At 45.5% G+C, this 25511-nt stretch overlaps 2 protein-coding genes and 1 pseudogene across 2 annotated transcripts; 1 reads left to right on the top strand and 2 right to left on the bottom strand.

The window, feature by feature from the left end:
* The first annotated feature begins 76 nt into the window (after positions 1 to 76).
* Positions 77 to 25511, top strand: LOC107135558 (transmembrane O-methyltransferase homolog). The gene is given in 8 exon segments (XM_015477498.2): positions 77 to 208; positions 8531 to 8593; positions 9213 to 9341; positions 12023 to 12228; positions 13152 to 13300; positions 24004 to 24054; positions 24056 to 24200; positions 24668 to 25511. Coding segments are annotated over 6 exon segments (948 nt in total). The 5' UTR covers positions 77 to 208; positions 8531 to 8593; positions 9213 to 9265; the 3' UTR covers positions 24989 to 25511.
* Positions 1642 to 20022, bottom strand: Lamtor1 (late endosomal/lysosomal adaptor, MAPK and MTOR activator 1). Its single transcript, XM_015477484.2, has 5 exons — positions 19827 to 20022; positions 15370 to 15515; positions 15077 to 15154; positions 14605 to 14731; positions 1642 to 1755 (listed from the first exon to the last, which is right to left on the bottom strand). The coding sequence occupies exons 1-5, from the start codon at positions 19866 to 19868 to the stop codon at positions 1657 to 1659; spliced, it is 492 nt and encodes a 163-aa protein (XP_015332970.2). The 5' UTR covers positions 19869 to 20022; the 3' UTR covers positions 1642 to 1656.
* Positions 6130 to 7479, bottom strand: LOC125611960 (annotated as a pseudogene).

The following is a 25511-nucleotide window of genomic DNA, read 5'->3' as shown; positions in this document are numbered from 1 at the left end:
TCCGGCCCCCCGACCTGGACTTGAGGGTAAAAGAACTACGAATCCCAGCATCACCCTGGGGCCCCGCCCCCCCAGCTACAGGTCCCTGTTAGGCATCGTGGTTATGGCTCCAGCTGGGGCGTGGTGACGCAGGTAGTTGCCAAGGAGAGTTGCGATTAGTAACCCTAAAAGTAGTGGGGCGCAGTGGCTGGAGCGGAAGCGACTGTAGGTGAGTCGGGCGGGAAAACAGGAACAAGGGAACCAGAACACTATAGAGAGGGGAGGGGCTCCACAAAAGAACTAGAAAGCTCCCTAATCAGAGACCTTCTCCCAATCCTAACCCCCTTTCACAGTGAACTCAACACTCCACCATATAGGATAGACTGGGGGGTAGGAGAGGGGAAGAGCGCTGAGATACATGCCCATACAGATTTAAGGGTGCTTCCTAACCCCCTATCGCAACATCAAGGTTTTCAGGACGCATGCCTCAAGTCCCAAACACACCTAGGAGATCGGAAATCTGGAGTTGGTTTTCCTCAGAGGAACCGAGACAGGGGAATAGCACTAGATAGACTAAATCATGGCCCCGAATTCTTGGAGATGTGGAAATTTTATGAAGCTTGAAGGGTCACTTTCCTTCCTCTTCCAAACAGTAAGATCCATTCTCAGAACGTCTGCATGTTCCTCCCATACACACTGCAAGTATCTCCAAATTAACCTCTTCTTCCTACACCTTCATGGTCTGCTTCTTGAAGCTCAGTAATTAAGCTTCATTTCCTTTTGCAGTCCTCGTGACAGAGTTGTTGCATTTAGTAACACATCTAGCTCTTACAGTCTCTTTATGCTCATAACAACAGATCTATCTTGTGAGTCAAGAATGTTTATCCCCATTTCACAGACTGGAAAACCAAAACCCATTGAAATGACTTGCCCAAGGCCACACATCAAATCAGTAATAAAGCTATAAGTAGACTCCAGTTCTTCAAGTTCCAACCACATCTCTTTAGCTTAAACGTACTGTCTCTATATATCTTAAAGGCTTTTTCCAAGAAATGGGTTAAACTGCCCCAGAGAAAAGGAACCTGTATGGCCTACTTTGGGCTATTTATACTTAAGCCTGAATGAGTTTCAGGTCCTTCCCTGAAAGTTTTAATGAGAAAGGGAACTAGAGAGACTAAAGACACTAGGAATTGAAGATATTTAAACAGAAAACAATCTGGCTAACAACCCCTGTGTTCTGAAGTGCCCATAAGTAGCTAGACCTGATTATTGACCCATTCCTGTCTTAAAGTTCTTCCAGGCTTGTTTTTGTTTGCTTGCTTGTTTGTTTGTACTGGGGATTGAACTCGGTGGTTCACCACTGAATTACACCCCAGCCCTTTTTTATTTATTTATTTATTTTTTAATTTTGAGGCAGATCTTTCTTGCTAAGTTGCTGAGGCTGTCCTCAAACTTCTGGTCCTCCTTCCTCAGCCTCCCAAATCGATGAAATTACAGGCCTGGCCAGGGTTGGTCCTTTGTCTGCTTCCCACCTCACTTTATCTTCTCTTCTTGAGTCCTCCTCCCACCCACAATTTTCATTTGTCACCTGTATGCAGTGTATCCAGCCCAGCCCTCATATCTATGTTCTATATCCGTATAGCCAATTGCATCCTTCATTATCTCCTTCAAGATATCTCAAAGGCGGGGCTGAGGATGTGGCTCAAGTGGTAGCGCGCTCCCCTCACATGCGTGCGGCCCCGGTTCGATCCTCAGCACCACATACACCGCCAAAAACTAAAAAAAAAATAAATATTAAAAATTCAAAAAAAAAAAAAAGATAACTCAAAGGCAACCATCTGTACACCACTCCAACCCAACCCTCAACCCTCCAAGCCTGAATGTCTTCCAGTGGTCCCACAATATATAATAAGCCCCAAACCCAAGTATCGCCCCCCCCAGTACTAGTCTGGGGCCGGGTTTGTGGCTCAGTGGTAGAGCACTTGCCTAGCATGCGTGAGTCACTGGGTTCCATCCCCAGCACCACATAAAAAAACTAAATAAACAAAATAAAGGTATTGTGTCCATCTACAACTAAAAAAAATAAAAATAAAAAGACAACAGTCTTGCTGAGTTGCCTAGACTGGTCTTAAATTTTCAATCATCTTGCCTCCACCTCTCAAATAGCTGGGATTCACCATACCCAGGCCAAGTTATCTTTCATACTTCTTCCATTCTTCATCTATCATTAAGTCCAGCCAGCTTAACTTCCTAAATATCTTTTTCTAGTCCACATCCTTCTTGCCTTCCTTCCCAGCCATTTTGTGAACTGTAACCAAATTAATCCTTCAAAATCAAACCTGATAATATTCACTCTCCCACCCCAACCTCATTTAAATGTATAGTTTGTGGCTTTCTATTGCTCTTAACATAATGCAACATCTCAGGGTGGCTCCTGCCCACTCTCTAACCTCTACTCTAACCATAATACCTACTTTTCACTTCAGTTACATATCCTTCTTTAAGGTCTTCAAGCTGTGACTTCTGTCTGAAATGCTTTTCTTTTTCTTTTGTTGCTGGGGATTGCACCCAGGGCTTTGTGCATGCTAAGTGTGCAATACCACTGAGCTACACCCCCAACCCCTGAAATGCTCTTCCCCCTTCTATCCTGTATTTTCTCCCCCTGTACTTTATCTTTTAGAGTTGTCAATCAGTTCTTCAGTAATGAAAATATCATATCCCTAAATTAGAGCAACCTCATGTCCTTCTCCTTGTAATATAATTCATTTGCAGTTTTTTAGGTATTAAGTACCTGCTGCTTGCCACCACTATGAGATTCAACTATGAGAAAAATATGGTTCCTGCCCTGGTGGAGTTTATAATCATATAAAGAACAAGCAGATAATTATAGTGTTATGAGTGCTGTGGTGGCAATAAATATAGGGCATTATGGAAACCAAGAAAAGAAGTTCCATGTCGAGATTTGGGGATAAGGGTAAGCTTCTCAGAAAAGTGGAATCCCGAGATAAGTCCTAAAGTAAGGACGAACAAGAATAAAACGGATAAAGAAAGAATCTATATTCCAAATAGAGAGTAAAAGGAGAAACTTTTCCAAAGGCCTAGAGGCAGGTGCAGAGAATTTGCTGTGAATTGTTGTATTTGGCTGAACTGCAGGTAGAGGTGAGGATATGAGATGGGAGCAGAGTGTAGACCAGGCTGAATCCTGAGCTTCCCTTTGGCACCTGGGAATATAACTTGCCAGAATACATTAGATTATGTAACAGATTTTTCCAACATTCTTTGGTTTTTCTCCTACCTATAGTCTACAAGTAGTAAGCTAGGCTGCTCAGTCTTCCAAGTTCCCCACCTGGTTATTCCTCAAAGCTTCCCGTAACTTTCTGTTATTACCTGTCTGAGACAGGGCAGAAATAGACTGGCAGTAAATCAAATTCCAGTTGTTAGTAATTTCCCCAAACTGGAAACAAATCTGTGTCAATTTGGAGCTGGATAAATAAGGTTAAAAGTATGAAAGATTCTATGGAATACTCTGCAGCTGGTAAAAAGGGTATGAGAGCCGGGTGTCATGGTACATGCCTGTAATCTCAGTGACTTGGGAGACTGAGGCAAGAGGACCACAAGATCAAAATCACCCTCAGCAACTTGGAAAGACCCTAAGCAACTCAGCAAAACCCTGTCTCTAAATAAAATACAAAATATGGGTGGGAATATGGCTTAGTGGTTGAGCACCCCTGAATTCAATCCCCAGTTAAATAAATAAATAAATATTTTAAAAGGACTGGGGATGTGGCTCAATGGTGAAGCACTCCTAGATTCAGTCTCCAATACAAAAAGAAAAAAAAAAAGAAATGAGTACAGAGACAACAACTGTTTTCATTTATTGAGCACTTGTTGTAGGCCACATAATAGATTCCAAGATAGGATTTGTGTTCATTTCACAGGTGAGCAAACAAGCTATGATGAAATTTTGTTCAAAGTACAGTGGGGGTAAGCATCAGTTTGCTATTGCTGTATAACAAAGCATCCTAAAACACAGTGGCTTACAACAATAAGCATTTGTTCTTGCTTCTGTGTCTCTTAGTTGTATGGTTTTGGTCATGGCTAACCTCATCATGTGACTGCAGTCATCTGTAGGTTGGGTGGCTCTCCATAGCCTATTTTGGGATGGCCTCAGCTGGGATCACTGGCTCTCTTTCACATGTTGATTACCTGTACATCTCTCATATCATTCCAAAAGGCCAGCCACGTTCTCACGGCACTAGCAGAGAGCAATCTCTGCTTTAAAGTTTGTTAGCTTCATGTTTATCAACATCCCATTGGACAGAACATGTTAAAATGCTGAACCCAGCATCAAAGAGAGATGGAACTACAAAGGTATAGGGCAAAAAGGGATGGATACAGGGGAGACCATGAATAGGGACCATCAAAGCAATCAGTCTAATTCAGGATGCACTGATCAATTTTATCTGGAAAAGAAAGACTTTATAAAAGAAGGTACACTGGAGCTGAGTGTTGAAACACGAAAGAGTATTCACTAAGCAGGCAGCTGTTACTGGAAACTGGATGCTGGCCGGTTTGCCACCATCAATAGAAACCCAGCAGGTCTTTCTGTGCTCATGACAGGGTTCTATTATTTGTACTTGGCTTCATTCCTTTTGGTCAGGCACAGGGCAGCAGGCACTCAACAAATGTTTGCAGTATTGAATTGATATCTTACTGTGAATGAAGTGTGGAATGAAACAGCTGAACCTGGGAACCAATTGTTAGAACAGCTTAGCATCAAGTCTCCCAAAACAGAAAACAGAAATCCTGTACGAGGCAGTTTTTCTTTCATTCATCCCACAAGTTTCCTGATTGCCCGTCATAAACCAGGTTCTGTGTAAGATGATGGATAAGACGCTAGCTCACAACCTCCATTTAAACCTGTTTAAATGGAGAAAGCTAATAACTCTTTCCAACAAGCAAATTTGATCAGCTTCTTAGGGCTCAATTTTTACTACTAACTCATTCAGAAAATTCATCAGGAGCTACACAAAATTAGGTCTTAGGATGCACTGAGAGTCTATGGTTACTAAGGAGATTAACTGTAAAAATATGCCCTTTAGTATTTTAAGGTAAAATCCATGTTCAGTGGTATAGAATTCTAGGGTTCCAACCCAGTACATATTTTGAGAGGAATATTCGGTCTTACTCAAAGGCATCAAACCTGTTACAGGTGCTGATGTGGGAAGGACTCTAAGCTAGGTTTCATTTGCTATTTGCTTTGTTGAGTACCTGTAGATTTTTTTTAACCCATCAAGTCTCAGGTTTCAATTCTGTGCAAATATTCAGTCTGTTGACACAGGTGCATTAAAATAGATTGGAAATACAGTCCAAAGCTTATATATGTGTTTATATACATATATATATATATAAATATATATAGTATATTATGTACTATACACTATTAATTTGGGAAAGATACTGGGGATTAAACCCAGAAGCACTTTACCACTGAGTTACCTCCCCAGCCCTTTTTATTTTTTATTTTAAGACAGGGTCTCACTAAGTTGCTGAGATTGGCCTTGAACTTGCAATCCTACTGCCTCAGCCTCCTGAGCCACTGGGATTACAGGTCTGTGCCACTGCACCACTATGATTTTCTTTTTCTTTTGGTATCAAAGATTGAACTCAGGGGCACTCAGCCACTGAGCCACATCCCCAGCCCTATTTTGTACTTTATTTAGAGAAAAAGTCTCACTGAGTTGCTTAGTGCCTTGCTTTTGCTGAGGCTGGCTTTGAACTTGCGATCCTCCTGCCTCAGCTTCCCAAGCTGCTGGGGTTACAGGTGTGTACCACTACACCTGGCTCCACTATATATTTTTTTTAGTTGTAGATGGACACTTATCTTTAGTTGTTTATATTTATGTGGTGCTGAGTTTTGAACCCGATGCCTCATGCATGCAAGGCAAGTTATCTATCACTGAGCTGCAACCCCAGTCCCTCCACTATAAATTTTTATAGGTGTTCCACAACTGGGATGATGGGACAAAATGGAATAAGACTTAAAAAAAAAAACAAAAAACTTTTTTTCTTTTTTGCAGGGAGGACTGGGGATTGAACTCATGGGTGTCTTACCACTAAGCTATATCCCCAGTCCCTTTTTTTTTTTTTTTTAATTTTGAGACAGGGTCTCACATGAAGTTGCTGAAGCAGGCCTCGAACTTGCAATCCTGCTGCCTCAGCCTCCAGAGTCACTGGGCCTATATGTGTATACCAGCATGGCCAACTCAAGACAAAAAATTCTTATTGTAATGTTAATCCAGCATGTCTAAGAAAGTACCTGTCAGTTAGGGCAATAAGAGCCTCTACCACATTGTCTATGTGTTCCTACAAAATCCATTCTGCTGCTACTTGTGGGATCTTCTTAGCCAGCCCCAAATCTTCCTCCTTGTGACTTTTGCCAGTTCCGCCTTCTGTTACAGCTTGACTTTCCGCTCCCAGGACCTTCTATCTCCAGTGACAATCATGGTTATCTCCAGAGTAGAAATCAGGATCTCCTACTCCTCCACATAGTTGGTAACCTGCTCTAGATCGACCACACCCCTGTCATGCTTCTGTTGTTCTTTGAAGAGACTCTGGGTTGCTGGTCTCAGTCTCCAACACCAGCTCCTATGTCCCTGTCATTCATCACATTCTGCCTATAGATTTGATATCTAAAGATTCAGGTCTCCCTAATCAACAGCACATGTCCATGGGGCCAGTCCACCACTCAACAGAGAATTCAGCTGTTGTGTGACTCAAGCTGGCACTTCCCCAAAGCTCAGATGAGATTGCTATATTTTGGGGGGTTGGGGGAATTCAAAGGGATTGAACCCAGAGGTGCTTTACAACTGAGCTTCACCCCTAGACCTTTGTATTTTTTGAGACAGAGTCTTGGGCCTTGCCAAATTGCTGAGGCTGGCCTTGAACTTGTGATCCTCCTGCCTCGGCCTCCCAAGTCACTGGGATTACAGGTATGCACCACTGTGCCTGGTGAGACTGCTACTTTTTGAAAGCAAGACATTCCCTTTGTAACCCTCTAAACCTACTAAACTCTATCCTTGCCTACATTAAATCACCAAAAAATGAATTTATTTGTACTGTATTTCAGGTCCTTGGTTTTTAATAGAAAATCCATTTGTTTATTTTGGTATTGTTGAGGATCAAACTTATGGCCTCAAGCATCCCAGAGCAAGTGCTTTACCACTAAGCTAAAGTCCCAGCCCTCAGAAATTCCATTTTAAGAATACTTCCCATCAGGCATGGTGGCATACACCTGTAATCCCAGTGACTCAGGAGGCTTGAGGCAGGAGGATTGCATATTCAAGATCAGCTTCAGGAACTCAGGCCCTAAGAAACTCAGTGAGACCCTATCTCAAAATTTAAAAAAAAAAAAAAAGGGCTGTGGGTGTGGTTCAGTGATAGAGTGGCCCTAGGTTCAATCTCCAGTACCAAAAACAAAACAAAACTTGCCAGTTTCATTGTCTCTGCACATAGAATAATTTATTCTTTGAATACAGTGATGAAAACTAAATAGTCCAAGGTTTTCCTTTTTGCTTTAGCTGCCAGGAATTTTGGAACTACATATAGTCATAGGTTTTATGTGTGTGATACTGGGGATTGAACCCACACGACCACTGAGCTACATCCCCAGCCCTTTTTATTTGAGACAGGGTCTGGCTAAGTTGCTTAGGGCCTTGCCAAATTGCTGAGGCTGACCTTAAACTTGCAATCCTGCCTCAGCCCCTCATGTTGCTGGGATTACAGACATGTACCACTGTGCCCAGCTAAGTGTAGATTATTAAAGTCCCTGATACATCTCTTCCTTTAATCTACTTTCTGATCTTTCTTTTCCACATTTATTTTTCTGCATCTGCATTGTCCAGTATAGCCATTAGTCACAAGTAGCTAATTCAAATTGGGATGGGGGGGCATAATGTAAAATATCTTAGTAATTTCTAATATTGATTACATGCTGAATATTTTGGATATATTGGATTAAATAAAAATTTGAGATGAAATTAGTTTAATTTTACTTTATTATTGCTCCTAATTTAATTACATGTTAAAAATTACATATGAAGCTTGCAATTGTGATTTTTATTATATCTCTATTGGACAGCACCGTTCTACAGATCATCCTGCTTTAACAGTGTGTTACTGAAAACCTCATCCTTTTGGAAAGGAGGGAAAGTATTAATGCAGAGGAGGTGACAGCAGTAGATGATGTGCAAAAGGGGGAGGTTAACTAGGACATGCACTTGTCCATCTATTTGTCTTTTGTTTGTATGATTCACAAAAAAAAAAAAAAAAAAAGAAAGAAAAAAAACTTCCTTGGCAAAATGAGTTTTCTCAGCTCTCTTCATCCCAGGTAAGTAGTATTCTGTAGCTTGCCCATCTCCAGTAAAAACCTGTTCTCAGATTTACTTTAGCTAATATACTGGAAAGGATCTGATGAGACAATTCACACCACATTGCAAATAACTGGTAACTTTATGTTTACCCCTCTCAGAGTGAATTTCCATTTTAACAGGGAACAAACCCTGAACCCAAAGGAACGAATCCCTAATGGTGGAGTTTCAGTCATCAGTGACAGGTGAGTGAGAAGTAGAATCTGGTTTTATGTGTTTGTTTATATGTATGGCTACACTCTGGATGTGGTTGAGAGTAGGGTCTTTGGATAGAAAGGTGATGTGGCTGACCAACAAGCTGAGGAAAGAAGGTAGCAAATCCCCAGCTGGATCAGAAATGGGAAGGGCTCTCAGACATCAACCAGATTCAGTGCTGGCCCTCAAGGGTTTATTAAGCAATAGAATAACACAGTTGATGTCACCAGAGGGTAGGTATGAAGATGGTCTCCGTGGTAACTACTATGGAGTAGCAGAAAGACTCTGAGTAGGATTCAGGAGACTTGTTATTGCAGTCCACTGACTCACTGGCTTAACTCTGGGCAAGTCCTTTACCCCTTGGGTCTCATTTCTTTCTCTAGAAAATAGAAATGGGTGTTTATAACTATGAAATGAGTTCTAAGAGATGTGAAGGTGCTTTGAGAAGTGCCTTACAAATGCAAGAAATAATGATTAATATCTTAAAATGGAAATGCAGCTGGGCAGGCCTACTAGAATGGAGAGTAGAAAGCAGGGATGGAAGGCTATGGGGAAATTGAAGTTTGGATGTACCTTGTACCTGGAAACATGTGTTCTCTGTCCTCCTAGGAACCCGGACTACCAAGGCCCATGCTTGCACCTGATGAATGATGGCCTGAACTATGAGCAAACGGGACTATAAGAACACTTCGGAGCCCCCTCTCGACTACTCCTTCAGAAGCATCCATGTCATCCAAGGTCAGCCCACAAAATCCAGCACTCCCACTCACCATGGCAGCAGGCCTGGTATGGTCCCTAAGGAGGGACCAGTCTTCCACTTAAAAGTCTAAGACTCTGCACATACACTTGCAGATTTGTTGTTGTTATCTTTGCAGGATAAGAAGGAAATGGGAGATTTTTTTGCCCTCTCCCGCTGGTGCCAGGGATCAAACCCAAGACCTCACACATGCTGTGCAAGCACACTGAACTCCTGACTTTTAATTTTTATTCACCTAACTCATTTCATTTGAAGGTTCTCAGGTGTGGGGAGGGAGGCAGGATTAGGAGTCTCTTCACAAGCAGTGGTACTCTGCTCCAGTACCCTTCTGCCACCTCAGGATCGCACCTACTCCAGGATTATGACAGACAGCCACCTAGTGGATGCTGCCTGACCTGAAACTGAGGAGAGGAGAGTTAGTGGTGGGTGAGGGTGGGAACAGTGTGTCTAATAAGAGAATGGAAGGGAATGTGAAGACATGCTGGCTAGGTTTGGCAAATACTTCCTTCCCCTTTAGACTGATTATAAAAAAAAAAAGAAAAAACAAGGGTGTGCTTAGGGGCAAGAGGGAATAAGGACCCAAAACCCAAACTGGTGTCTAGTTCTGACTCTGCAATTGACTATGTGCCTAAGCAAGGTCCATCTGTCTTATGGACCTCATTTTTAAAAAATGAAGTGGGGGTGGGAGTGTTGGATATGTCTCTCCTCCTCAGCCAAACTTTCTGAGGTGGTTGTTAAGGCTACCTTCTTATACTTCCTTTCCTCCCATTCACTCTGGAACTCACTCCATTCTGGCTTCTGCCAGACTCCCTGGACATATTTAAAACTGTTCTTTCCTGGTTCTCCCTGTCATCCCAAAATTACTTGTTAAGTTCTTTTATGGCTTCCTCTTCCTCTTTGACCCTTGTCTCTATTCTCACTCTCTGGAGAGTCTCTGTTCCCTAACTTGTACACCTTATACTAGTTCTTTATGAGATAACAGAACTGGCATCCACCCAGTCACCCCCAAAAAAACAACAACAACAAAAAAAAAAAACTGAGTACCACCATTGAATATACTATTATACTATCTTCATATCCAGTTGGCCAAGTCATGTTGATTTTATGTCCCTCTCATCTCTTGCTTAGATGACTGACAGAGCCAAATTGGTCTTTTCATGCCACCCACCCCCTAAAATCTATACTTGAATTGGAAGCTTCACAGTGAGCTTTCAAGTGAAAAATCTGAACCATCTCCTTTGCTTTAAATGCGTCAGTTCCTTCCCATCACCTATAGGAAAAAGCCCCAAACCCTTAGCTTGGCATTTAAGACTCATGATTGAGACAGTTGTGGTGGCACACATCTGTAATCCCAACAACTCAGGAGCCCAAGGTAGGAGGATCACAAATTCAAGGCTAACCTTGGCAATTTAGTTGACCTTGTCTCAAAATAAAATTTTAAAAAGGGGTTGGAGATGTAGCTTGGTGGTAGAGTGCCCCCAGAACCATACCAAAAGAAAGGAAAAAAAATGTTGAGACCGGACAAGTAACTAACTTAGCAAGACTCGTATCCAAAAACAAAACAAAATGCACTGGCATGTAGTTCAGTAAAATGATGACCTAGTATGTATAACCCTGGGTTAATCTCCAGTACTGGAAGGAGGGAAAACAATTTGGTTTGCTTCCTTTTCCCTTCTTATGTAGTGTGCATGTGCACACTCCCTCGTGCTGTTCTACAGTTCTGTAGCTTTGCTTATGCTGTTCACATTCTTTGCCTGGTTAACATCTCCACTGAGGTCCAGCTCAGGCTTCACCTTCCCTGGGAAACTTCCCTGAGCTCCTAGACTGAGTGAGGAGAAGCACTCATCATACTATACTGCCAGTTTGCTTCCATTTTACCTGAACCACCTCCTCCAAGACACAAACATCTGCTTTATCCCTTCCCTATTGTTCACAGAGAGCCTGGCATGAACTATCTCTTGTTGTGTTCACCATCATATATCCAATATTTTAGACATTGCAGCTCACCATCAGAAGACAAGGAGGACCATCAGGGTGAATTCTATTGAATTAAATTCTATGTGTACCACTAGTGGACAACTCTTGATATTTGGGCTGTCATCTTCCTGGTTCAAGCCCAACAACTCTAGTTCTTAGATTTCCTCATCTATAAAATAGAATTACCACCGGGTGCAGTGGCACACGCCTGTAATCCCGGTGGCTCAGGAGGCTGAGACCAGAGGATCACAAGTTCAAAGCCAGCCTAAGTAATTCAGCAAGACGTTGCGTCTCTAAAATAAAATATAAAAAAGGGCTAGGGATGTGGTTCAGTGAACCCAGCCCCTGGGTTCAATCCCCAGTACCAAAAAAAAAAACAAAAATAGAAGTGGCTTTGCTCATTCCTAACTCCACACAGAGGTGGTACACAGAGGACTCAATGATACCACAGACACGAGACCATCTGAACCTGGGAAGCCAAGAGTTTGGGATGGGAAGTTTTTGACCCCATAGTTAAATCTTGCATTGATTGATAAGAGCTTATGGAACAGGGGTCACTCTAAACTCAAGCATAGTGTTATGGCCTGTTAGCCCTTCGGTTATATCTGGGGATGCTCATCTTGACAGATTTGTTCCTTCCAGAAAAGCAAAGATGATATACCCAAGCCATACTTTGTCTTCACAGATCTGATAAGCGAGGAGCCAAGGGTAGGGCTCCGACCACTGAAGCATTCAAAGTCAGGAAAGTCATTGACCCAGTCCCTGTGGCTGAACAACAACGTCCTCAATGACCTGAAAGACTTCACCCAGGTGGCTTCACAGATCCTGGAGCACCCAGAGAACCTGGCCTGGATTGACTTGTCTTTCAATGACCTGACTTCCATTGACCCTGTGAGTTTCTAGCTGTAGGAGTTCAGTCAAGGGGTGAGAATGGAGAGAGGCGGGTAGGGTAAGGCCACTGTCCATCCCCCAGCCTCTCTACCATCTTATGAAGGAAGTTAAACAAGCAGCATGGTGTAGTATAAAGCACATGGCTTTAAGGTCACACAGATGCAGATTCCAACCTTGGCTTTGCCTCTTAACTGTGACTTTGGGCAAGCCACGTAACCTCTTAAAACCTCAACCTTCCTGTCTGAAAAATCAGGATGATATGCCAGCATCATAAAGGGTTTGTAAGGATTAAATGAAAAGATACAAGAACCAAGTGGCACATGGATAGCTGAAGCAAAATTGTAGCTGTCATTACTGGGTACCTACTATGTCTCATGCTGAGTTCTGCTATGAATGAGGTAGATAGAAAAGTACAACACTTACTTTTTGCAACTTCTGGTTCATGTTTTAAGAAATGGGGAGACTGTAGCCCTGATATAGTGATCTTAATTTAACTAATATCTTAAAAGTTTCTCTTATGTACCTAGCATGATACTCTGTACTCTGGTCCCTTGCTGTGATAAGACTTTTAGTTCACCTCAAGTGGGAAGGTCTTTAGTGAAGCAGCAAGTAAGGCTCAGGGACCAGCAGGAGAGCCATCACCTGGCCAGACAGTAGCAGTGATGGGACTAGGGGCCTATACCTCCTGTCCAAGACAGAAGGTCCCCATACCTTCTTTCCTGAGATCACAGTTCTATTTCAATGTGATATCCCTCTAGCCCTTAAAAGGTAAATTAAAGTAGGTTAGAATCCTCCAATATAGCTATAAGGATTGGAATAGAGGGCAAGTTGTTCCCCAAACTCTTCCTTTTTTTGCCAGCAAGTTAGTCCTGAGCAGAAATCAAGGGTCTTGCCAGACTGTCTTTCGGTTTCCTCCCTAACAGATCCTAACAACATTCTTCAATCTGAGTGTCCTCTATCTTCATGGAAACAGCATCCAGAGCCTGGGGGAAGTGAATAAGTTAGCTGTCCTTCCTCGGCTTCGAAGCTTGACACTCCATGGTAACCCCATAGAGGAAGAGAAGGGGTATAGGTAAGTATCCTGTCCCTGAGCTGGGATTCAGTTGGGCTCCCCTGGGAGACCACAGAACGGGAGACAGGAAATCCAAGACCATTCTTCTACCACATGTAAACCTGGGAAGGGAGAACTATAAGCATTTCTTGCTATCAGTTTGGATGAACCCAGTCTCTCTCACACCATATTCAGGTCCCTCCATTCCTTGCAGTGAGGGAAAAGAGCAGCAACAGGTGGAGGGGAAGGGGATTCTGGTGGGGGGGCAGGCCCCCAGCCCAAGTCTTCCCTACAGGCAATATGTGCTGTGCACCCTGCCCCGTATCACCACGTTCGACTTCAGTGGGGTCACCAAAGCAGACCGTACCACAGCTGAAGTCTGGAAACGCATGAACATCAAGCCCAAGAAGGCCCGGATCAAGTAGGATGCACTCTGAGGTTCCCAGGACCCCAGCAGTCCTGAAGGCCTGAAGCTAGTCAGCTTAGTTTGAGAATAAATGATTTGAGCTGTTGTTCAGAGTAGAAGTCACTTGTACCTTGCAAAGATGCCCTCCAACTCCAGCAACTGCCAGTAGCTCTAATATTACTTCATTGAGGCAGGCAATGGTGGGAAAGGCCTGCTGGCCAGAGACCCAGGGGACCTGGGTTTGCATGTGTCCTTAGAAAACTAATCTAGCCTCTCTGGGCCCCTCTTTTCTCTTCAACTTAGATATCATGGGATTAGAGATCAGCATTTCCCAAATTCTTCACAGAATGCCAGGTTCTTGGAGCTGCGACAGAGGCCTCAAAGACAGGCCCAGAAGATGGGCTATGTTCTACTTCAATCAGATCACAGTAGTCCTACTCTTAATATTTATATGTTGGTATTCTGCTTAAGATTCCATTTCATAGCCAGGCATGCCTATTAATCCCAGCAGTTTGGGAAGCTGAGGCAGGAGGATCACAGGTTCAAAGCCAGCCTCAACAACTTTTTAAGGCTTCAGCAACTTAGCGAGATCCTATCTCAAAAAATAAAAAGGGCTGGGGATATGGCTCAGTGGTTAAATGTCCCTGGGTTCAATTCCCAGTACCAAAAAAAAAAAAAAAAAAAAAAAAAAAAACCCAGAATAACAATCAAGGTTGAGGATAGAGAGACAGGTGAGGACAGAAAAAGTTAGAGAAACTGGGGTAGTCCACAAGGCTCCCTAACTCTACTCCCTACCTCTTCTAAGGCAGAATGTTTCCCTAACTCTACTCCCTACCTCTTCTGAGGCAGAGTGGTAAACCCTTCTGCTATACTCTGGGCAGTTTGGGAAGGGCAAAGGAGGCAGGTTGGTGTGGCTCACCTGTTGCAAGTCAGAGAAGGGGATAGGCTCGCTGGCCAGCACTTGGTGGGGCTGGCTGGTAAGAGACGGCAGCGGTGGCAGCTTCTTCCAATGGGTCAGGCTGCTGCTCAGCACAGCCAAGCGTGTGCTGGCCAAGAGGAAGGGGACAGGGAAGGTTAGTTAGGGCATAGCCTTCGCTTCCCTACCCGGTCCTGCCCAGTCCTGCCCAGCTCAGCAAGCCTCACTCCGTGAGGCCAGAGGAGCAAGATGACAGGGGCCTCACTCAGCTTATCACAAACTCACTCTTGGTGCAACTTTGTCCTCAGCACCCTCAAGATTACGCAGGGCAAACAGGGCTGACATAAACATCAACTGTGGCTTGTGGTCAGTCTCCTGGGCTGCACCAAAATGAGGAGGCTGTGCTAGGGCCCAGGCTCCAAAGATGGGAAGGTATGGAGGGCAGACGAGGGGCCCAAGCTGGCCCAATGTTCACCTGTACTGCCTTGCCCGGTCCATGTACTCATGCTGCTCCATGCCCTGGGAGTCTGCAGCAGACACATCGATGATGTTGCTTTGAGGAAAGAAGACAGAGAGGACGTGACAAGTACTTCTAAGGGGGACAAACATGACTCCATGCAGGTGCCAATTCCAGTGCTGTCTGACATCAATATCCCCACCTGCCCATTAGAGCAGGGCAGGGCCCAACACCACCTCTCCTCAATGACCTTATCCCATCCCCCATATCCAGGCCCACTCTACACTAGGCCTGTGCTGACACATACTTACCTAGCTGTTTTTGCGAGGATGGAAGAGAGCAGGGCCTGCTCATCTGTGCGAGCAGAAGGCAGGCTGTGGTAGTTGGGCTCAGCTCCATTGAGGGCTTTGGTGGGGGGACTACTAGGGTCCAATAGCAGCTTCCGCTCCTCTCGGTCCTAGGAGAGGCCATTGAGAAGTCAGGCCCAGGACTTTCCTGTGTTTCTCCCCTCAGCCCAGCTCTCATCTTTAAACACCAAAAATATTTTAAAATATGAATATTCAAAAGTGCCAACTTTATGGAATGTTAGGTAAGACTTGGTCCCTGACTGCCCTTAGGAGCTCAGCTGAGTTGGTGGTCTGGGATGAAGTAGACCAAGAGGTCCTAGAGGTCCTGCACAGATGAATAGAGGTACACAATAGGTGTTCAGAATACAACCCAGTACCCAGTGGAGAAAGGATATTGGAGGGAGAAGACAGAGGAGGTGGGAAAATACCAAAACAGGTCTAGAGGGAAAATAGTGCAAGTCAAGTGCCTTCCTGATCCCTCAAACAAGGCTTGCCCCAGCAAAGCTGTCTGTTCCCAAGATGCAAAAGCCCTGGGCTGGGGATGTGGCTCAAGCGGTAGCGCGCTCGCCTGGCATGCGTGCGGCCTGGGTTCGATCCTCAGCACCACATACAAAGATGTTGTGTCCGCCGATAACTAAAAAAATTAAAAATTCTCTCTCTTTAAAAAAAATAAATTAAAAAAAAAAAAAGATGCAAAGGCCCTGGTGAGTCTAGACAAGATACTAGGCTCCAAGGACAAGCAAGCCCAACCCCTCACATGGCCATCCTGATCATCTCAGGGCAGAAACCTCTGCCCAGCCTTTGAGGGGATATCATGACTCTGCTCCCTTCTTGAGGTAGGTCCATTTACCTTAGGTGTTCACCCTCCTGTCTTATGCTCTGTATATGACTCCCAGACCAAAGTGAAGCGTGCCTAGTATATCCTGACCTAAGAGAACAGTGGAGCTTTCCCTCTCTTGCCAAACTACCATACCTCTTTCATTTTTTTAAGCTTTCCAGATGCCTTTACTTATTTTGCAATAGTGGGGAATAGAACCCAGAGGTGCTCTACCACAGATCTTTATTATAATTATTTTTTATTTGGAGATAGTATCTTGCTAAGTTGCCCAGGCTGCCCTCAAACTTGCAATCCTCCTGCCCTGGCTGGGATTATGGACATGTGCCTCTATGCCTAGCTCATCATACCTCTTTCAATGTGACCTGAGCAGCCTCCTTCATTCTAGTAGCTCAATTACTACTAGTCTGCACTGATGACCATTACATCCCCTAGAATTGACCTAAGTTGAAATCTAGCCTTCCTAGTCCTGTTTCAGGCCCTGTTCTAACCTGCTTCTTTCTGGATTTGACTCTACTATAATAAGCCCAGCAGCTACAGATCCCTCTGGCTTTGTGTCAGCTGCAAATTGGATAAGCAGACCTGTTGCATATCTAAGCCACAAAGAGCTCAGGATAATGCCAAGGATGGATGGGGCAGGGAGGGCCATGGAGGGGGTGGAACCTGGCTAATGCTGAGTCATCAGCTCTCAAAGCCAGCCTACCAGATTCCTTAATGCTCCTCTCCAAGCTTGTCTCAGTTTCTACCAGACTTCCCTACTGTAGGAGCCCCACAACTCTCCTCACAGAGGGCCACTTCCTCCAGCCTTGCCTGCCCCACCCTAGACAGGCCCAGCCTCTTCACCTTCCTCTTCCTTTTCAAGCCTAGGTTGCCCAACTGTCCTCAGGCCATTTAATTCAGTTCCCATTATTAAGAGAAAGAAGTTGTGGGCTTCTGCATCATCACCTCTAAACCCCCAGACACCCTCTATCGTCCTCCATCCTCAGTACTAAATGGCTAAAAAGATGCTGTTGTGGCTATAATCCCAGCTACTCAGAGGCTGAGGCAGGAGGGTCACAGATTTGAGGACAGTCCTGAGTAACATAGAGAGACCCTATCTCAAAATTTAAAAAATAATGGGGGGTTGGGGTTGGGAGAGTATGTAGCTCATTGGTACACTTGCTTAGCACTGCATGAGACCCTGGGTTCAGTCCCCAATACAGAAAGAAAGAAAGAAGAAGAAGAAAAAGACAAAACGTCAAAGATAAAACTCTAAGGAAAGCTGGCTCCATAATGAGGCCCGGATTTGCTTCCTATGTCTCTCCTTTCCCCAGCCCCTACTTAAGACAGATCTTCCTGAAGGACAGAGTAGTTTCTCCCAACTAGCAGTTCAAGAACAAAGGAGCTGGGGATGTGGCTCAAGCGGTAGCGCGCTCGCCTAGCATGCGTGCGGCCCGGGTTCGATCCTCAGCACCACATACAAACAAAGATGTTGTGTCCACCGAAAACTACAAAATAAATATTTAAAAAAAAAAAAAAAAAAAAAAACAAGGTTGTTTGCCTGACTCCTAGAAGAGGTCATGCTACCCGCTTCAGAATGGACAAATAATATCACCCTACACCAAAGGATGAGTGGGGCATGGAGCAGATTTATCACACTAAAGTTTGTCCTTGAGTCAGCATAACTCAAGTCAGTGTTTCACTGTCTACCTTAGCATGAACCCACGTGTCTTGCCCATGACTGGCCACCTGGTCTACAGCATGGCTGGAAGAGACAGCCCAATAGATACAGCACATGGTTTGGCATGGGTACTTCTTGAGTTGGTTAAATCCCTTAGCTTCTCTGAACTTTTTCTTCACCTTTAAATAGATACTTATATCACAAATGATTGGCAAGAGTCAAATGAGGCACCTGTAAAAGCCCCTTGAATATTCATACATTCCCCACCACCCCCATACTAGGGACTGAACCTAGGGTACTTTACCACTGAACTACATCCCCAGACTTTAGACTTTCAATTCTTCTGCATCTCCAGCCTCTTGAGCAGCTAGGATTACAAACATGCCCACTGCCCACCATTCCTGACTGCACATTTCTCTTTAGTATTTTAATAAAAGAGTAGGATAGGGGCCTACCCAAGAGCTGCAAGAGGGCCTTGGAGATGATGATGAATGGCTGTGGCCTATGCCACAGAACTTCAAATCACTCAGCACTGATCAAGGACCTTTTCTGGGGCTTAGTAACAGAAATGAGAGCCCATCAAAGGAAAGGTGGAGATTCAGGAGATCAGCAAGCTCAGCTTTCCCTTTAAGTTTCTCATAAGGAATTAAACCTTGTTCCCTGTAAGAATCCATATTATATTTTAAAGGATCAGTTTGCTACTAGACCACTTTTCCAGTAGATAGGAATATTATGCAATCTTCTCTAACAGGCTAAAGTGAGATGAGAAATACAAGTCATGAAGCAGGCCTAACATTGGGTGGGAAATATGACTGTGTTCACTTAGTGTATGGAGCATTGAGTATCAGGAACCACTCATATTTCCCACACAAATAACATTTTCCTGTATTTAAGTCCTTATCCCAAAATAACTTCACTGGGGATAGAACTGTTCTGTTTCTGTGACCATCTCCCCCCCCCCACTATGCTGCAGGATACTTGATGAGAAAATTCTGCTGTCTGTATGTACTATGTGTTTAAAGGTAGGTCCCAGACTCAGAGGCAATTAAAAAAGGTGAGTAGCCAGCAGTTTGAGACTTCATCCTTGGAAAGGTCTCCCTTCTCAAAGGTGGTCAGTCCAGGCAGGTAGAAAAAAGTACGAATGTACCAAGGAGAAGAGGGACACAGCCACATTCTCCAGATAGGTACCCTCTAGCCTGAGAGAGCTACCCTCTAGCTATAAACTTTCAGGCATTAGGCAGCGTTTGCACCCAGGCAAGCCAAACTCAGAACCAAATGAGCTTCCCATCCCAACTCTTTTTCCCAAATCAGCCAAAGGTAAATCCAATATCTTGCTTCCCAAGCCAATTTCCCACACGTCCCAATGTCCTTATTGTATCTACGAAATTCTTCATTAGCTATCTCAAATGCCACCAATTTCCAGAGGCCTTCTCTGAACCCAGACCAACAGTAGCCTTTTTTTTTTTTTTTTTTAACCAACGCCAGTGACAAGATACGTAAATTCCTGATTCATCTCAGGACAGATTAGCTAAAGGGCCTCAGCTTACCCACCTCTACAATGGATTCGCAAAACCCACTAATACAAGCACAGAGAAGGCACAGGAAGTTGGGAAGGGACTGTTTCCCGGGGACCTAGGCTTAGGATCCATGAAGCTGTAAAGGTCTGACAGTACGGAGAGATGGAAGAGATGGGAACACGTCAGCTGGACGGCTGCATGCTCAACCCCAGGCCAGCACTGTGTAGAGACCTGGGACTTCAAAAGGGGTAGGAGTTCGGCTAGGCGTCCTCGCTGTAATCTGTCCCCTCCAGGCCTCCGTACTCAGTGAGCCCCGCGGTACAGCTCGCCCTCCTCTGCGGGTCTTTTTGGGGCCCCAAGCCTCGGGGTCTTAGCCCTCACTCCCGAGCCCCGCCTGCCGCGGCCGCACCTGGTCCGAATCCTCGTTTTCGCTGCTGTAGCAGCACCCCATGGCCGGGGTCGGGCCGGGCGCTCAGGCCGCGCGGAGGAGGGACGGCGTCCGTCAAGAGCCCTTCCGGTCACATGACCTGAGGCTGCCTCCCGCAAGCAACCTGCCTTTCTCTCCGGGCCTACAGCGTCCCAGAGCCGCTTGGGCTCCACTGCCAAAACCCCGACTTCCGGTCCCGCCCCCAGCCCCGTGATCATAGCCACCCAATGAGAAGGCGCACCCTACGTGACAAGATACGAGACACGTGATACGAGGAAAGAGAGGGGTGTGTCATATGACTATCATCTCAGTCTCAAACTGGAATCATCTCCACCCCTGGCCTTAGTGCCCTTCTTGTGAGTTGCGCTGTGATCGCATGGCCCCCTAGGCCACCTTTTTGGGCCAGTGAGTGAACTCATGTAAATGCTCCATGATGCACTTCTTGGTTTTGCTTTGGTACTGTTGATTGAACCCATCGATGGTTTATCACTGAGCTAAATCTCCAGCCCTTTTTATTTTTGATACAGGGTCTTGAAAAATTGCTGAAGTTCGCCTCCAACTTGACATCCTCCTTCGGCTTCCCAAATCAATGGCATTACAGACTTGTGCCCCATACCGAGCTTGTCACCATACATTTTTAAATGCCATGCGAGCCGCGAATGGGATCCAGACCCCATTCTTGTAGATCATACAGTTGGTGCGCACACGTAGGCTCTATATGCCTGATGCCCGTGGGATGAGGGGTTTACGCCTTTACAAGATAAATAGGAGTAGAGACCATCCCGGTAGAGGCGGTAGAGGCTCTAGACCCACATGGTTGACCTTCTCCTCAGGCGTTTCTCTTCAATCCTAGCTTTTCACAGTAGCCACAGTAATCTAATTTACAAAGGTGGCCTTAGATTTTCTGTAAAACCTTCCCAAAGGGGCTGCGGTTGTAGCTCAGTGGTAGAGCTCTTGCCTAGCATGTGTGAGGCAGGGTTCCAGGCTCAGCACCACAAAATGTGTCCATCCACAGCTAATAAATAAAGCCCTCCCAAGGCTGGAGATTTCGTTTGGTGCCTAGGATGTGACCCCCAGCAGCTTAAAAAAAAAAAAAAGCCTCCTGCCTTCTGTTGGGCCCTGGAAAGAGGTCCAAGTCTGTCATTCCAGATGATTCATTGCCTGGCATCTGCTTCCCACTCCATGCCATGCCCAAGGGAAATACTTCTAGTCCCCCCCCCCACATCTATTTTCTTTTTAGTATTGGGGATTGAACCTAGGGGTGCTTTACCACTGAACTACATTCTCAGCTCCTTATTTTGTGACAGGGTCTCACTGAGCCACCCAGGCTGGCCCTGAATTTGACATCCTCTTGTCTCAAGTCTCCCTAGTGGTTGGGATTACAGACTATACCTGGTTTCACTCACTTATTAAATCAACAAATGTTTACAGTGTTTTATCTGGATAGGCAGTAGTTTAAAAAAAAAAAACAGTCAAAAGTCCTTGTACTAATGGAGCATCCAATCTAGGATCACAGCATATTGTCTTCTGTTGTTCCCGGATCAGTTTCTTCTATCAAACTTGGAGTTCCTGAAGGACAGGAACAGGTTCTAATTCTTCTCTGTGACCCAAGCCCTAACACTTGCTTAGAGAAAACTTGAATTTTGAATTGAGTAAATTCCATTCTATCACCTTGGCTCACACCATGTCCATGTCGTCATCACAGAAGTTGGAGAAGTCACCAAACCTAGCAGCACTTGTTACCCTCAAATCAAGACCCTGGAGTTCTATACGTTTTTTGAAGGCTCCTGACGGACAGGAGGCAGCTCCAGCTTGTCCCTGGGTCTGGTAACTGGAACTGCAGGTCTCAAATAACAACAGCAGCTTCAGCATCAATTATTGAAAACAGGTCCAGCTTCTTGTCTCAGGGTTACTTCCCCTAAGGACTTCCCCTCTGGTCCTGTACTCCGGTCTTCCCTAAGCAGGAGCTTCTAGCCCAGGTAAGCGGGCCTTCTGGGTTCACAAGCACACCCAGTTCATGTCCACTATCACTCACCTATTCACATCCATTCATATAGTGTTTTACCCACCTCCAACCAGGAGCTTTGAAAGGAGGCCTGCAAAGTCAGATCTGGAAGGGGAGGGTGGTCCAGAACATGGAAGAAGGACTTGGAGAAGAGGGCTGGGGGAGGGGAGTGTGTGTGATGTGTTTATGTGTATGTATGCACTTATAAAGGGAATTCTGAGAGATCACAGAGGAAGGGGAATATAAGAGGGAAGATAGGACTAGAGATGAAATATAGAATCAAGGACTCCTTCCATTCCCAGGGAAGAGTAAAGGGACAGTCTGGTGTGGGAAGACATCGCACTAACACCTTAGGAAGTGTTTTGATTACCTTTACTGAAGCAGCCCATAGTGACAGTGAAGGGTTTTTTGACTACAAAGCTTTGCTCTTTTGCAACACAGTAATGGGTCAGAAGAGACCCATATCATACCCCCACCATAATGTATAGTGGGATATGGTGGGGGTATGATATCCTAGGAGGAACTGAAGAAAGAAGTCCTGAAGAAGGGGTGACTTCAGGGATGAAGGGAAATGGGTTGTAGAGATGGGACCAGAAGTCAGTAGTATTAAGAGGTGGTATGGGGTTGGGTGCTGAACATAGACAGTATGCCATCCTTTAAAGTACAGTGTTTTGGAATCACACCAACCTGGATTCAAATCCCAATTCTGTTGTGTGAGTCTGGGCAAAAGACTTAATCTTCCTTAGCCATGGCTTGTAAAATGTGAGCCTAATAATTGCTAGTGGCAAAGACCACGAATGACAAATTGTGGTGTGGGTTTCCCCTCCCTGCCTCCCTCCATCTCAGGCCCAGGTAGGGATCATGTCCCCTGCCATTGCACTGGCATTCCTGCCACTGGTGGTAACATTGCTGGTGCGATATCGGCACCACTTCCGACTGCTGCTGCGCACAGTCTTACTGAGGAGTTTCCAAGACTGCCTGTCAGGGATGCGGATTGAAGAGAGAGCCTTCAGCTATGTGCTCACCCATGCCCTACCTGGAGACCCTGGACACATCCTCACCACCCTGGACCACTGGAGTAGCCACTGCGAGTACCTGAGCCATATGGGGCCTGTCAAAGGTCAGTGTTACCTAGCCTTCTGCTCCAGGAAGTACCCCTAAGATCTGGGATTTGTCACTGCCTTACTTGGTGAATTGGGCAGGTTAGTGACCCTCTTTGGGTCTCTTTTTTCTGATCTGGGAATGAGAGACCTGCATTAAGTCATTCATTTATCCATCAAATATTTATTGCCATGTTATTTGTACCAGGCATGTGCTAGGTGCTGGGAGAGGAGGTAGAGGCCACAATAGAACCAGCCACAAATGCTGGACTCAAAGGGAGCAAAATACACGGAAGAATAACGTAACTCATTGCTTTCTAATTATCTGTGTCCCAGTCTTTCTTCCCTACCAAAGAGGCTTCTACATCTGATTCTACATCAGGAAAAGTGCCTACCTGGATTTATCTCAGACCCGACTCCCAGCACAAGTGCTTTCACAATCTTAAGAAATTCAAGATCACAAAGATATCCAATGAACAATAAAATGGGATGAAACAGGAAGCTTCTCAGGAGTCTCAAAGAAGGGATGGTTGCTTTTGCCTGGGCTCTCCTGGAGGAAGCCACATTTGAACTGAGTCTGGAAGGATTTGTTTCAGGTTTAACAGGTGGATAGGGAAAGGTGTAGAAAGGCAAAGCCAACCACAAATGCAAATGCAGCATGAAGGAATGAGACAGCATGGTTGATTCTGGGCAGTTGTTTCAGATGGCTGTTATATAGGTTATAGGTAGAAGAGCTGAGAACTGTAGCTGGAAAGGTAGGATAGGATCAGGTCTGAGAAGTTCCTAAACACCAGGGTGAGGTTCTCAAGTCCAATCCTAAAGGCTTTTAGAATCATAGGAGCAGGGATTGATAAGATCAGATATGTTATATAGATTTCTAGTCTAGTGAAGACTAGACTAGCGGGGAGCAGTGCAGCTGTAGTTATGATCCAAGAGAAGTAGGATCTTAGGTGGTTGAAGCTGCAATGAGGCAGGTGGGCATTGAAGATATCTTTTCATGAGGAGCCCTGCATCCATCTCCCATGTCTTCTACAACAGCCCTCTCACCCTGTAGGTCAGATCCTGGTGCGGCTGGTGGAGGAGAAGGCTCCTGCTTGTGTGCTGGAGCTAGGCACCTACTGTGGATATTCCACCTTGCTTATTGCCTGTGCCCTGCCCCCTGGGGGTCGCCTTGTCACGGTGGAGCGGGACCCACGAACAGCAGCAGTAGCTGAAAAACTCATTCGCCTGGCTGGCTTCGATGAGCACACGGTCAGCCTCCCCATGCCCCTGACCCTGATCTTTTCTCTGCTACCCCAGGCCTTGCCCTAGCCAGGCCTCCCTTTTGAGGAATTCCCATTTAGGAAGAAGGAAGCAGCTTCACTTAGGCAGCTGGGATCCTGGAGGATGTGTGAGCTCCTATCATCTTGTCCCAAGTCACTTGCAAATATTTTCTTCTGCATGACAAAAGTAGCAGCTAAGAGGAAGGTCTCCAGAGCCCAGCAAATATGAATCCAAATCTTAGCCTTCCTCTAGTTAGCTGTGAGTCCTTGGGCAAAGAACATATCCTCTGAATCTTAGTTTCTTTATGGGCAGAATGGAAATGACAATACTAATCCTGATTTCTTGGGTTCTAAGCACCTAGAAATGCCTAACATGAAGTAAGCCAGATCCTGGTTGGGTCCAGAGTGGGAAAGCAATCTGGCCAATCCTTACCTCCAGTACCTCCTACCCAACAGGTGGAGCTCATTGTTGGCAGCTCAGAGGAGGTGATCCCACGCCTACGAGCCCAGCACCAGCTGAGTCAGGCAGACCTTGTACTCCTGGCACATCGGCCCCGGTATTACTTGCGGTACCTACAGCTGCTAGAGGCCCATGCTCTGCTGCCAGCTGCTGCAACTGTCTTGGCTGACCATGTGCTCTTCCCTGGTGCGCCTCGCTTCCTACAGTATGCCAAGAGCTGTGGCCACTACCGCTGTCGGCTCCACCACACTGGCCTCCCAGACTTCCCAGCTATCAAGGATGGCATAGCCCAGCTTACCTATGCTGGACCTGGCTGAGGTCCAGAACCAGGGATATTTACCAACACTCCCTACCCCTGCCCAAGCAAGGACCTCAGAACATTTATTTCCTCCCTGTTCGGAGCCTGACATGTGCTGGGCTCAGAGCTGGGGGGCGTTTCTCCCTAACTTTACCCTTCCAGCCTCCACACTGACCCAAAGTGTCATATTCTATCAGGCTGCTTGGTTCCATTGGTCCCCCTCCTTCTGGAGACATCCATGGATAGACAACAGTCCATGGGCCTGAGCCCCCAACCCAGCTCTGTCACTGGTTTGCTGGGTGACTCCAGGGGAGTCTTGCCCTGCTCAGAGATTTAATCCACTCTCTTAACATTAAAGTTGCTGGCTAGGAGAGCATGAGGGCTTCTCAGATCTGGGCTTCAGAAAGCCTCTCCTCCCTAGCCCATACCATTCTGCGTGGAATCAGAGGAAAAAGCAGATAATGAGAGGCCTGAAAGATCGGCTTGGTGCCAAGTTGGGCCAGGAGAAATGACACAGGAGCTTAGGCGCAGGCTTCCCAAAC

The sequence above is a fragment of the Marmota marmota genome, unplaced genomic scaffold (assembly GCF_001458135.2).
Source record: "Marmota marmota marmota unplaced genomic scaffold, marMar, whole genome shotgun sequence".
NCBI classification, from domain to species: domain Eukaryota; kingdom Metazoa; phylum Chordata; class Mammalia; order Rodentia; family Sciuridae; genus Marmota; species Marmota marmota.
The sequence above is the reverse complement of the archived record's forward strand: the minus strand, read 5'-3'. Positions and strand labels throughout refer to the sequence as shown.

Excerpts from the sequence above, each read along its gene's own strand:
- Lamtor1 (XM_015477484.2), bottom strand. The coding sequence starts at position 19,868 with ATGGGGTGCTGCTACAGCAGCGAAAACGAGGATTCGGACCAG. Across the intron at positions 15,155-15,369 it reads ATCCTCGCAAAAACAGCTAG|CAACATCATCGATGTGTCTG; the intron begins GTAAGTATGTGT and ends CTTTCCTCAAAG. Across the intron at positions 14,732-15,076 it reads GACCGGGCAAGGCAGTACAG|CACACGCTTGGCTGTGCTGA; the intron begins GTGAACATTGGG and ends CCTCTTGGCCAG.